This window comes from Anser cygnoides, chromosome 27 (assembly GCF_040182565.1).
Source record: "Anser cygnoides isolate HZ-2024a breed goose chromosome 27, Taihu_goose_T2T_genome, whole genome shotgun sequence".
NCBI lineage: Eukaryota > Metazoa > Chordata > Aves > Anseriformes > Anatidae > Anser > Anser cygnoides.
The window spans coordinates 3,138,965-3,152,154 of NC_089899.1; the positions used below are offsets into that span (position 1 = coordinate 3,138,965).

General features: G+C 44.9%; 1 protein-coding gene across 15 annotated transcripts in view; it reads right to left on the reverse strand.

The window, feature by feature from the left end:
- Positions 1 to 501: 501 nt before the first annotated feature.
- Positions 502 to 13,190, reverse strand: part of LOC106044997 (uncharacterized) — a 34,077-nt gene continuing 21,388 nt past the window's right edge. For 11 of the 15 annotated variants that reach the window (XR_007168570.2, XR_010826706.1, XR_010826707.1 and 8 more), the window contains 4 exons: positions 9,770 to 9,854; positions 7,008 to 7,140; positions 6,017 to 6,148; positions 5,084 to 5,753 (listed from right to left, as the gene is read on the reverse strand). Coding sequence is in view for 7 of the 15 variants with exons in the window: in XM_066983852.1 (XP_066839953.1) it covers positions 7,055 to 7,140; positions 9,770 to 9,854 (171 nt within the window). In the remaining 8 variants the exon portion in view is untranslated. Of the gene's footprint in view, positions 1,097 to 5,083; positions 5,757 to 6,016; positions 6,149 to 7,007; positions 7,141 to 9,769; positions 9,855 to 13,190 lie in introns of those variants that run through there. The other 4 variants (XR_010826710.1, XM_066983851.1, XM_066983849.1 and 1 more) reach the window with 3 other exon arrangements.

A 13,190-nucleotide genomic window follows, 5' to 3' on the forward strand; every position in this document is an offset into this window, starting at 1 on the left:
GATTTGGTTAACTTCAAGGGGATGAGAGCTGAGGAGCAGAACAACTCACAGTCTCTGGCTCAGGGACTGATACGACCTCCAGTATGCCAAAGCACTTCAATACATACTTAGCTTTCAGGTCTGGAGCAGCTGTATCAAAGAGGGGGCTCTCGGCGGGCAGCTGGACTAGCTCTGTGTCCCAGTCCGTCCCGTCAGCAATCTCTCACACCAGCGAGGGTGAAGATCTGCACTGTATGGCAGGCTATGATTTGTTGTCACCTTTATAAGTCAGAACAACAAAATCACTAGTCTTCCACACAGAGCCAGACCACTGAGAGCAGCACCTCCTCCTTGGGGACATCCGCCTTCATTTCTTCTTCTGTTATCCTTCCTCACTTGTTCTCATTCTTTCAACACTTGGTTCTCATTTCAGGGATGGATGGTAGGCATGTTAGACGGTGCGAAAAAGACAAATATTGCTCTTTCTGAGGCCATGTCAAATCTCACTATAATCATCTATCCAATTTTGTGACCGTACCTGTGACTTTCTGCTCCATTTTCCCACTCAGGAGACTATAGATGACTATAAAAAATTTGGATTTTTTTTTTTTCAAGGATATCAAGACTCAGCAGGATCTCCTTTTTCCATACCCTATGATAAACTTCTCCTGGAGTGCTCTGCCAACCCGCCTATCTCTCGGTTGTATCTTGGTCTGACTGAAATAAGTAAATGTAATATACACTTGGGAATGCTAGAGAAAAGGAATCAGGCAGCAAAGAAAAAGATAAGATAATGATAGTGCTGGGTTTCCTGCGATCCTACTGAGAGACTGATTTCAGCATGAAAAACAAAACCTTTTTGCTGTTTCCTTTTCTCTGAATTTGTCGAAGAGCAATCTTTATTTCACCCCAGGTTTAGCTTTGCTCCCACTACCCAGCTTTCTGCTGTTAATACCTTGCATATTTCATGGATAACACGTAAAGGACAATGCTGGCTCACATCCAAGTAAAGGATCTCGCATTATTCCTTTTGACCGCCGTTGTCTGAGCGAGGCAGACTTACCTCAGCCAGCAGAGTGAGACAAGGGACGGTATCCTCCCTGTCGTCAATCCAAGCCTGTTAAATGTACTTTTGTGAGCAGTTGTAAAAAAGGAAAAGAAACAAAAGTATCCTTCAACAGCCTCTGCTCTGCCGAGCTGCTTTGGTGAAAGGCTTCTTTCATAGAAGGAGAAAGAAATTTTCAGCAAAAGGCGAGAGTTCGCTGGTGCTGGCAGAGGTTGTGCCCTGTGCAAGCTCACAGAGCGCAGTCCAACCTCTCCCTCCCTCTCCCCCCTCTCTCTTTTTTTTAAACATATGTGCTTTCTATGGACACTTTAATCAAACTCCAGATGGGTTGTTTCAATCTGGGGATTTGCGCTGCTCAAGAGATAACAATCCTTTGTGCTAGCCTAGGTAGCAAGTGTGTTTGTGATAGCTGGAGCTGATACCAGGAGATGTCCAGGTGGTCTTATTTAACAGGGGGTATTAGCGATACTGCCATTGTCCAGGAAATCAGATAAAACTGCAGTCCAGGTGTTACCCTACACCGTGTTTGTGTAATGACATTGCCAACTGCCGATTGCAGCCTACGTTAAAATAGAGACCAAACACTGCAGAAGGGACAATCCTGGGTGATATTTTCTGGTACAAGCTCACCATCATCCCCAGACTTCCCGGCGTGCACCATTTAAAGTGCAAAATTTAATCTGAACGTAAAGTAGAACACTAGTGAGCATGCACCCCTTGCTCACACTGAATACAACTTTACTTTGATGCATGCCTGTTCCTGGCATGTGCTTGGATTTCCTAAATTAAGGCATTTCCTCTAAACTGTAGCATATCCTCTGCCATACCACAAAGTGTACTGATGAAAATGCTTGGGGAGGGGGCGAGGGGGGAGGAGGGACAATTTTTAGAAGTAAGCTGGCCAGGACAATTCAGTATTCTGCCAAGGGTAATTAGATGAGAGGGTGAATAACGAAGATGACTTACGAACCTGAGAGAGAAAATGGTCTGGGAAGTGCTAACTTGGACTATAATGAATAGAATAGAACAGAACAGAACAGAACAGAACAGAATAGTTCAGTTTAAAGGCACCTTCAAAGATCATCTGGTCCAACTGCCCCATCTCAGGTGACAACACTTACAGTTGTTCTGGAACTGCACGCTGCCTAGCACAGTGATATACCACACTGGGGAAGGGATTTGCCACAGGTTGTCACTAGACAAGCACATAACAATCAAGAGCGAAGTGACTGTTTATGGCTTGAGCAAGGGAATGAGGTCCTCTGCTGTTTATACACATACGATTTTGCTTCCAGGAACATGGCATTTAGTAGGAAACATAAATTCCATCCAGCCTCAGAGGTGCGTGAGACTTTCGTCTAGACTTCAGGTAGAGTGATCTGTCTGTGTAGGGCCATATTTCTCAAAGTGGTATTTTTCAGGATGGGATCCGCCACTTGTAGTTTGTCCCAGAGATTTCAACAGTGTGGAAGCTCATGCCTCCTTGTAATTGTGGCAGGTGACACCCGTAGTGCTGAGAAGCCACTGTAGTTTCTTTGTAATTGATTTTACAGATAAGATCTAAACTTAGCTACAGAACACGGTGAAAAAAAAGCCTGGTTAGAAAGAATAGGGACTCAAGAGCTTAGCCCCCAGCTATCTGAGAAGAGGCTGGCTCATCACAGAGAGATCCCCAGCTGCACTTCTAGGCTGTAAATTAAACAAACAGTATTTCCTATACACCAGACCACAGGGATGGTAGAAAGAACAGTGTGGCCTTATTGCTGTTATTTCCTTTGGTTTCAATCTCTGTCCTCTGTCCCCCACCTCTGTCTCAGGCTAGTGTTGCCCACTTTACCCGATTTGTTATTTATTACAATGGTTTAAAGAGAGGCAGGGGAAAAAATGCTCAGTGCAAATTATATTTTGAGCTGTTGTGCTTTGCCTCTTTGGTGGATAATAAATCTCTCTGGCAATGCTCCTCTGTATAGGATTTGTCATTAAATGCAATTAAACAAACCCTGCAGGTGTCCATGATCAGGCCTGCAGCAGCCCATTCACAACTGCAATGTTATTATCATCCTGACAACAAAACACCAGATATTTCTTGAGCTCCTCTGATCGATGCGCTTGCCTGACTTGGAACTGGAGGGAGGAGAGGAGGGGGGAACAGAATGGTTCAAATGCTCTTTAGACTTATTGATGGAAAAGTCAAGAAGCTACTCGGCAATCAGAGGGAAGGTGGAAAAAAAGAAAAAGGCTGAGGAACAGGAGGGCTGAAAGGAAAAAAAAATAGAGAAGAGTATTTGGGAGAAAAAATATAGAAATGAGACAATGTATCTCATAATAATGTACCCAATGATTTTGTTAACAGACAAGACTAGAGTTTAGGAGACATGCAAGTGAGGTATTTTAGGTATGATTCCTCTCATGTAACTTTAGCCTGATAGCAGTTAGGCATTTTGTGTTAAGTGAGTCATGTAGGCACCCTTGTAATCAGTACAAAAATTAATCTCACCCTAAGACAGGGCTTGACTGGTAGGTTGACTTGTTGTTCAGACATATCTATCTGTCTCTGTTAACTGTAGCTGAATTTCTGTAAGCAGGTTGGATCATCTCGCCAACAAATTGCAAATCCCACCCTTAACAGCCAGAGGAATTGGCTTTTGCTGAATGCGTATTCCTTTCTGTCTTCATTCACAAGGATGCATTTCCCGGTACGGCTATCAGGACTGCGTGCTACAGAGACGTTGCTAATATTTGTAGAAAGCAGATGCAACAACTTTGCACCAGAATTGATGTGTACTCTGACAATCGGGGATCAAGACAAAGTCCCGTGGTTTATTTCAGCCATCCCAGGCAGCCCGCAGAGTATGAAGGTCAGGGATTCACAGGGGACTACTTGCCATCATGTCCAGCGAGAGAGAAAATTTTGCAAACACCAGTCAAATTATTCTGCCTGAATCATTTGCGCAGCTCAACCTCAGGCTGCTCTGAGGATAAACATCTTTCCTCTTCTGTTCTCACCCCAGGAAACCTAGTTTTGTTCAGTTGATTGCTGGGGCACATATAGAATTGCAGTGACAAGGCAGGGCTTATATTACTGTAGACTCTTTGCAAATGCATAGTAACACGGAAAGAAAGGCATTTTGGGGTTGGATAAAGGGATTTAAATGAGTAGGCATAGGTAGAGCGTAAGGGATGATTGCATGCTACTACAAAACACTATTGTCAAAGCCTTTGACTAATTAGGCAAAGGTGATGCACTAAGTCTTTATAGCCTCATCTGAAATGCCAAGATTACTGGCATCAAAGATGAAGTTGAGATTATGGCAGAAAGAATTGGGATTTCTGCTCTCAATCCACAGGTCTCAGGATGACAAATTCCTTGGGCCATGCGTCTGTATCACTCTGCAGTGCTGCTCTTTGGCTCCTTGGTCACTAGGGCAGTCCAGATGTCCGTACCAAAGAATGTCCCCTTTTTCATGCTCTCCTTCTCAAACTTTGGAGGACTTCCCCCTGCCACTTTTTGTGTCTTTCTTTTCCCCATTGTTTCACCACTTAATCTGCTGGTTTGTGCCATTAGCTAACCAGTATGCAATTACCTGGTGACACAAGTCAGCACTGGTCTATTGAAGCTGGCAGAGCTGCCACTGCCACCATATCACAGATTTTGGCCTCCAAGTCTCCCCACCAAGTGACAATTCACTGGACACACCAGTGGTTCCCCAGCTGTGGTCCTTGGGTCAGGGGTAGTCTGCAAGGCTCCGTCAAAATCCACAGTTACTGTCAGTATTCATGAGAAAGCCCATTTTGCACGGTCTCACACATAGTACCTAGGAACATCTATCTGAGAATAACACTGGTTCAAAGCTTTTGGAGCCACGTGTGTATGCAAAACTGGCAGTCTTATTGATAGGCACTGCTCTAGATTCCTCCATTTCACTCAGTTTCTGCCTAGACTCTGCTCTCAGACATGTCTGCTGAAATCCAGAAACATCTCTGATTTATTCATCCCAGATGCTGTAGGATTTACACCGGGGTGACAAAGCCCACACAAAGGGATGTGCTCTATTCTAGGGAAAAAGACAGCCCAGCAGACAAGAACTGGCATGTCCCAGCTGCCAGTCTGAGGAGCCCAGTGACTGTTAATGAGTGTCACTGGGACAGATCTTCAGCTGGCGTAAATGAGCGCTAGCTGATTGTAACTCCACCAGGACTTCAGTGGAACTCTGTTGATTTACACCAGATGAGCAGCTGCTGGTCCAGGGCCCGGGCTAGCCGGGGAAAGCCCCCTGGAGTTTCCATCAGTGGGTGTGAGAGTGGGGTAGAAGCCAGCTGTATGTGTGAAGGGGTGCAGGAGAGCAGGCAGAAAGCAAATGAAGGGAAGAATGTGAAATATACATCCTATTGGATTGGCTTCTCCAACAAATATATCTTTTCTTCTTTACGCTTCCCTTCTTCCCCACCTCCAGCAGCTCCTCGCTCACACTCCCTCTCTGCTGCTCATCTCCCTTTGTGCACCTCTTACCCACACTCTCCTTTCTAAACAGGTGCAGTTGCCACTCAATAGACTTTAATTACCACTTCAAGGGCTCTCACCAGGGTCTGCTGGGAGGGTGGAGATGAATTTTCCTGAGGATTATGCGTATGTCTGAGTTCTTTTTAGTCAGATGGCGGTATTACTGTCAGGCTGTATCCTTCGAGAGATTGTTTCTTCATCTTCTCTCTGCTTGTGTTAACAAAAAACAAAACTGCTGATAAATGAAAAGAAAGCAGCCATTAGCTACATTAATTATCAGGGCAGCAAATTGGTCTAGAGAAAAATACTCTGAGCAATTTTAAATAACAGGAGTCTAAGCTGGACTTCTAAAACATTATTTCTGCTTGCAAATTAAAGGCCTAATGTTCAGAGGTAGGGAGCTCAGCATCTCCAAAGATTTCTGTGGGAGTCTGGGGTCTAAAAATACAAGTTGTTTTTAACCACTTTACCTTCTTTTTTGCTCTGTGCTCTTCCCATCATATCTCACTGGAGAAATGCACTGTTAATGCATTCTGCTGGTACCCCGAGGGATTCCTCCAGACTGAACATGTCAGTTGATTTCTGTCTTCAGCATAGTTTCCCTATGATGGAGAGTTATTCCCAATGTTTAGCTAGTAAAATAACATTATTTTTACTATTAAGATCCCCTGCAAAAGGCAATCCTGGAGAATGCAGAGCAGAAGCTTATGTCTGTCAGCTGTGCTTGAAATTGTTTGCATAGCATTGAGCATGCACTTGTGTTAAATGCAGATGCACACATCAAGTATATACATGGTTATATGTTCTGGTACATGCACCACTGGAAGAGATAGTAACTGCAAACATAACAGCACCTTTTGGGGTTGGGAAGGTTTCCAAATATTTCAAAACAATTTTGCTTTTGCTCAGTATCAACATTTTTAACATTTTCTTAAAATGAGAAGCAGAAAGGGGATTGTTTTATAGCAAATTAAGCAACATTTTCTTCTGCCAGAATTTGTTTTCCTAAACAAGCAATTGGGCAAACTGAGGAAATACTTAGAGTAACCAAATCTGCATCATTGTGTACGTGTTTTCCATGAAACATTTTGCCTAGGTCTGGAAGAATGTAGTTTTTTGCTAGGAATTAAGAGAAACTGCGTTATCTGTAAAAAAACAAAGCTCAGAGGATCAGCCACGCTGGTAGGAACCTGTGCGCTGTGGCCCGTGGAGCTGGGTCTTGCCCAGCCAGAAGCCAGCCCCTGGCAATTGCACGCACGCAGCATTTGAGCTGCTGTTTGGCACTCGCTTCTCTACAGGTCCCCGTGCAAGCACCAGTGTCCGTGCCAAGGGGCAATCCTGTGCAGCGCTCTGCCTTAACTGCGCATGTGGGGTACTGAGCCCTTCTGAGTTCCTGCCGCCGAGCCAGCTTGTATTTCTGGGTGTCACCCAGGCTCTTCTTGTCCCTTGGGCGTTACTAACCTTGCAGTGAGACTCAGGCACTCATCTGAGGTCTTTACGTGTAGTCGTCACCCAACTGGTATTTGTTTCCCATCCAGCACAGTCTGCCCCTGTGCGCTGCTGTCTGCTCTCAGCTTTGGGCTTGTGTTGGTACCTGTAGTACATAGTGAAGAGATGAAGGAAGGACAGATGGACAGCACTGATGGGAATATGCTAGTGAAAAAGCAGAGTAAACATAATTGCACCTCTGTACTAAGATACCCCTTCGGTCTCAGTTTTGGGATGTTTTGTTCCTCCTTCCTTAGGCTCTGAGTGCACCCACGACCTAATGAAGTAACAAGGCGCGTGACACCAGGGACTCACTCCAGGACAATGCTGCCCGTTGGTACAGGGCCAGTGGTGGTATAAGGAAGAGGAATAGTGAGGTGCCTACAGGGGAATTCTCCCTGTGTGAGCACATCTACGCCACCGTCTCTGGACTTTCTTCTCACTCAGGGGGATCCATTCCCCTCGTCTCCATCAGGAATCCTGCAGTCCCTCCCTCTCCTATTCCTGCCCTCCCTGGCCTCTGGAGAGCTGCCAGCCCTCCCGATGCCTGGAGGCATTCTCATTTTCCCCTGATCATCTCAGGTTTTGTCCTTCCTTCTATTTCCCACTGTAGCTTTTTCTTTCACCTTCTAGAATTTAAAAATTCTTCCGCTTTCCCCATCTCTCCCCTCCCCGCTTCCTTTTCTTGCACATTTTGCTTTCCAGGTCTATCTCCCACATGTTCTTCTGCCAATGATGTGGGGCTAGGATGCACATTGATCACAGCCATCTCAAACCCATCTCTCTCTTTTCCCAAAGAGCCAATGAAAATGTCACCCATGAGATAATCATCATGTAGCTCACGTCCCTTAATTGCTCTCAAAGTACACATCCAGACTGCAGAGCCTCTTTGAAAGGCAGGTTCTGGCCTTTGGCACATTATTGACAGGCTGTTGATAGGCCCCTTTGTTGAGGAGCAATTTTGTCCCTTTTGCAGTACAATTTTTTGTGTTTTTTTTCCCTTTTTTTTTTTTTTTTAAGACAGCTCTTTCAGAAAGAGTAGATTTTAAAAACAGAGCTGAGCTTCAAATGAACAGACTTATTCCTGAGAAACGGTGACATACGTGTGAGATGAGAGCTACCGGCATGTTACATGCAGGACTCCATACAAGAAATCAAAGCTAAAATGACTGATAGCCTCCTCCCAAGTTGCTTATTATTCCTTTCCCTCCTAGACCTGGTAATTAGGTGTTTACTTGCAGTGTATTACTAAATCATTAAATGTCCTGTGTGTTCCACTATATGGTCCCTGGCAAACAAGAGAAAGTTGACACTCAAGCTGTGTGGCAACTCATTTGTATCTATTAGTGATAATTCTTTTGTTTATTTAATACCTGCTGATTAAAATGGACTAAGATTTCCTCATCACAGCAGCCCTTCGCTGCCTTAAAAGCTGCATAGGTCTGGGGCAATTGCTTGTGTGCCTGCTAAAAAGGAACACTTGAGAGCAGAACAAAGCACACTTGCTCCCCCATTACTGTCATGGGTAGGGATCTTCCATTAGCAGTGCAGAGTCTGTGACACGTGGCTCAGCAATCCTCCCGTCGGGCACTGGATGCCCGTCGTACACACATGCTAAAACCACCTCGTTAATAGGAATTTATTTTAACATGTCCTGTGTAAGCTGGGGTCCCACCGTGGTAGGCACTGCATGTAAATCTTGAGTTAACCCCGCTGAAGCCTTCGGCACGGCTGTGCTCCCGAGCTCCAGGCTCTCTCTAACTAGACTTTCACCTAAACCTAACAGCAAAATCTCCAGGCTATATGCAACTAAAAACCAATCCTGCAAGAAATGAAATTCTTTCCTCTCTGAAACAATGTCCTCTGGAATGATTTTGCTGTTAATGAACCCCAACTGAGCTGCTGTATTTTGGAGCCACTGGTGTGCATTTTAACAAGGAGCTCTCTGTGTGTGGATGTGCATCAACATAGCCAGCCCCCATAATGGAAGTCTGTTCAGCATCCTAAGTCCCGCATTAGGCTGTGCCCGTAGGAGCCCTGGGAAGTTCCACTGAGACTGCCTGAAGGTAATCATCTCTCCCTGCCTCCTGGCTGTCCCTAACCAAGTGCTCCGCTTGCATCTATTCTAGGAAACAGCTCTGGAGATTATAAAGTTTAGACCCTAATGCATTCACTAGCAACAAGGGGAGAGAAATGCTGTTTGATTATAGATGAAAAGGAAAAATGCAAGGGGCTTTGGTATTCAGAAAAATTTCCAGCATGCTGTGATTTGGTTGTTGAACCCTGTAAGGGACTGAAAGCCCTTGAACTTCATTGTTTTCTCTGAGTCAGTACAGCCAAACCATAAGCAACACTTGAAAAACATAGTCCATCTAGAATTTATCACAGGATCCTTCATGATTGAAATAATACATCCTTCATGATTAAAATGATGAGTACTTCCCATTATAGAAACTTATTTCATGCATTACATCCACTTAAATAATTTTTGGTTTGTTTGTTAAACAAAGCCACATCACAGTAAGTAGAACATGCATTTAGATCGGTACGTGTGATACAGAATGGAGCCCATTCTGTCAAAATTCAGGAAAATGAGTTGTGTCAAACCAGTTCCCTCACTGATAGGCCAGCAGAAGAATATAATGCCTGTTTTCTAGGGAAAAAAAAAAAAAGGCTAATTTATTTTTTAAAGTTGTGGATTCATTAATTGTTATCTGTTGTTTTGTTCCACCTACCTGTGTTGCACTTTATCAGGTTATGTAAAGCTGCAGATACCTCTCTTGCCAAATACACCTTCGTCAGCAAGTCGTGAGAACTGCGCTAAAATAAAATGTTGGCTGGATTAGACGGAGTGGATTAGAAAGATGAGAAATATAAGCTAGGAGAAAATAAGACAATAAATAGATCTGGCAGGGTATACGGAAATCCTCCTCTCAGGCCAAACATGACAAGATAATAACCTTTTTCTTTTCTCTAGTTCCATTTGCTCTCGGATCTCTAGAGCTTCATGAATATCACTTAATTTGGTCTTCTGGTACGCCTATAAAATGAGTATCAAAATGTCCATTTTTACAGGATAAAACAAAAAAAAAGAGGCAAGGTACATTATTTAGGAATAGGTTTAAGTTTAAAATTAGCATTGCAAAAATCAGTCAAACTCTTCTCTTTGTTGGGTTGGCTCCTAGCAATCACTGTGCTCAGGGCCGGGTGGTGCACTGACGACAAGCTGGTAAATCAGAGCGCTACGGCCACGTTTTCACAGCTCCCACACTGGTTGCACAGCCAGGCCAGAACAGGAGCGGGTCTTGCACTCTCCTCCAGCCCTCCCCAGTCCTTCAGAGCGCCCAGCACCAGCTGGGGACCGGGACCACACTCAGGCGATGTCCAGAGCTCGCTGCAGCTGCTGTGGCTGCCCGGCTCTTGCTCCCCTACTACCTTGGGGTCTGGAGGGCAGGCGTTGCACCTGACAAGGTTAGGAGAAGGCAAGGGGGTCAGGGTGACTTTCCTTCTGTCCCCGGTGCTTTCAGAGTATTTGTTCCATAGATTATTTCCGAGCAAGTCTAAACAACCTATATGAGCAGCTGCTAAGCTCTTCAGACACACATTTCGATGACGGCACCTTCTGAATTCAGAGAAGACTCTTCTGAACTATCCTGATCTCTCCTTGCTCAGGAGAAATTCTCACTGCCTCTGCTAGGTTCAGGCTGCAGCCTGCAAAGCCCTGAGACCTTCTCTGAACCCTTTGCCTTCCAGATGGCAACGTCTTAACTGAGTGGGAGGTGTCCTAATTAAAGTCTTTTATTGTGCATTGATTTCTCCAGGTACGTTGTACCAACAACTCGGAGCAGCAGAGTATTTGCCTGGACAGAATTACAAACCGCAACATTAATAATTTGTTAAGTTTTACTGAAAAGATTTGCTGTTTTTCTTCCCAGGAACTGTGCAATTTTCTGTGCACAGGAGAAATGCTCCTTTCTACTTCAATGGCAGGGTGCATTGTCATCTTGCAGGAGCAGGTACTGACTATTGCTTCTGATTTGGGGGGCTTGAATCCATGCAATTTTCATCTGGGCTGGATTCTCGTAGGTGGACTGTTCATCATGGCTCTGGATTTTCAAAAGAAATTAGCAATTTTGGATCCCTTATATTTGTGTTTGAGACACTTTGAAAAGGGAACAATTGCCAGAGAGCCAGGTGCTTAGCAGTCCCTGCAAGTCAGGACTAATTGGGATATGGCATGCTGGGCACCTGAAAACATTAAATGCTTTTGAAAATCTGGGGGGGAGTTTCTGTTTCTGGACGTGACCTGGGAAGACTGTACAGGCTTAACTTATGCAGAATAAAAAGGAGATCTTTGCATACGTTATAGAAATATCTTTGAATCCTCAGTTCAGCCAAGTGCTTAACTTTAGACGTATTTGATTCCTGTGGGAGTTAAGTGCTGAGATTTCTGCAAGTGCATTTGTATTTTCCTGATATTGTGTAAGTTACTGTAGGTTTGTTTTATGAAAATCCCTGAGTCAGTCTCCACATTAAAATCAAATAAAAAGCAAGATTCTCCCCTCCATCCCGAGGTGTGATGCTGTGGGGGACATACAAGACTTTGCTGGCTTGCTCATCCATTCAGGTGCAGAGCCACAGACTGTACCATGAAAAGCCTATTCTTTGCAATTTGTAAAAAAAACCCGAAGCCTGAGTCACGGACTGTGTTAAGTGCTGAACAAACACAGAACAAAATGTCCATGCCCCAGAGAGATTACGGCCTCATGGAGCCGGGCCGCTCACCGTGGTGATGTATCAGGAGGGCTCGAATTAACGCCAGATTCCACATGGCTGCCAACACGCGCTTGAAAAGCAACCAAATAATCGTGCAAACAAAACCCACCCAACCCTTCCCCTTGTCAATCACCATCCCAATTAACAGCCCCTGTGTGATAACACGTGTTAGAGCCCCCCCTGGCAGCTCGGAGGCTGCTGAAGGCAAAATCTTGGTACTGGCCCTTCTCTTGGCTGCTACGCACACCCAGCTGTTTGTAAGCAGGGTAAAACTAAAACCTCCACGCTCATCGTACGCCAGGAAGGGGGCCATGCTCATCGTACGCCAGGCCATATCTCACAATCGAAACTCGCAGGAGCCATCTGGTCTCTGCAAACAAGGGCTACTGGAGTGAGGGTGTGAGTGTGCAATGACTGGAGAATGTGAATGGCCCTATTCATGCAAGTAGTGTAACAAGCTAAGCTACCGACGTGCTTAAGGCTCTGCTGAGTCGAAGAAGAGTGCGGCAGGGAGGGATGTTTTGGGGGTTTGTTTTTTCCTTTTGCAGGGCCAAGCCTACAACTACGGGATGGAGCTGCTTCTAAGCCCTGGGCTGGAAGCTCCCTGTTCACGCAGGAGCCAGGGTAATGCATGCTCGGTCCTGGTTTGGCAGCAGGGAACTACGGCTGGGAGCTGCAGAGGTGCTCGGAGGGCGAGTCCTTTGAATCTCAGCGGATGCTGAAGACTCCAGGTATCCCGAGCAGCCTTAGGATACTCAAACACAAACACCAGTATTGAATACTGCATTAACCATTCCTTAGCATTTTTTTCCTTTCCTTATACTATTTCTAGGCTTTAACGTAGGTAATTTTATAAATTAAAAGTCCCAGCACCTATTTTACTAAGGCCAAGCTTTACAAAGGTATTTCAGTGTCTAAAGACAGCTCCTTTTGTTAAAAGTTACCAATGAATTTGGTCCCATTCCGACTTATTTTCAGGTGAGGTGTGTGCCTAACTTATTTTACACATCCCAACAGGACCCTAGTGCCTGTTCTGAACTCATTCAGTTTCAAAGAGGTGCTAAACAGCGACAGACTTGGAGGCCCCACAACAACCAGAACGCTCTGTGAGGGAAGAGCTGCCTTTACAAAACGCATACAGCAATTTTATCACCCACTTCTCAACTCTTCTCTGCTTTATGCTCTTATATTGACCTTCGGGTAGTTCCACAAGAGGTTTATTTCTTTTGCTTCCCTAGTAATGGATAGCTTTGGTGGGGTCTGAATTTAGCATCCTTTAGTATCAGAGAAAACTCCCATTGATTCCAGTGAGCAGAAAAGCCAAATTCTTTGCTCAGAGTTGTTCCTTAAGATCTCCTTCCAGTCCCGACCCAGCGACAT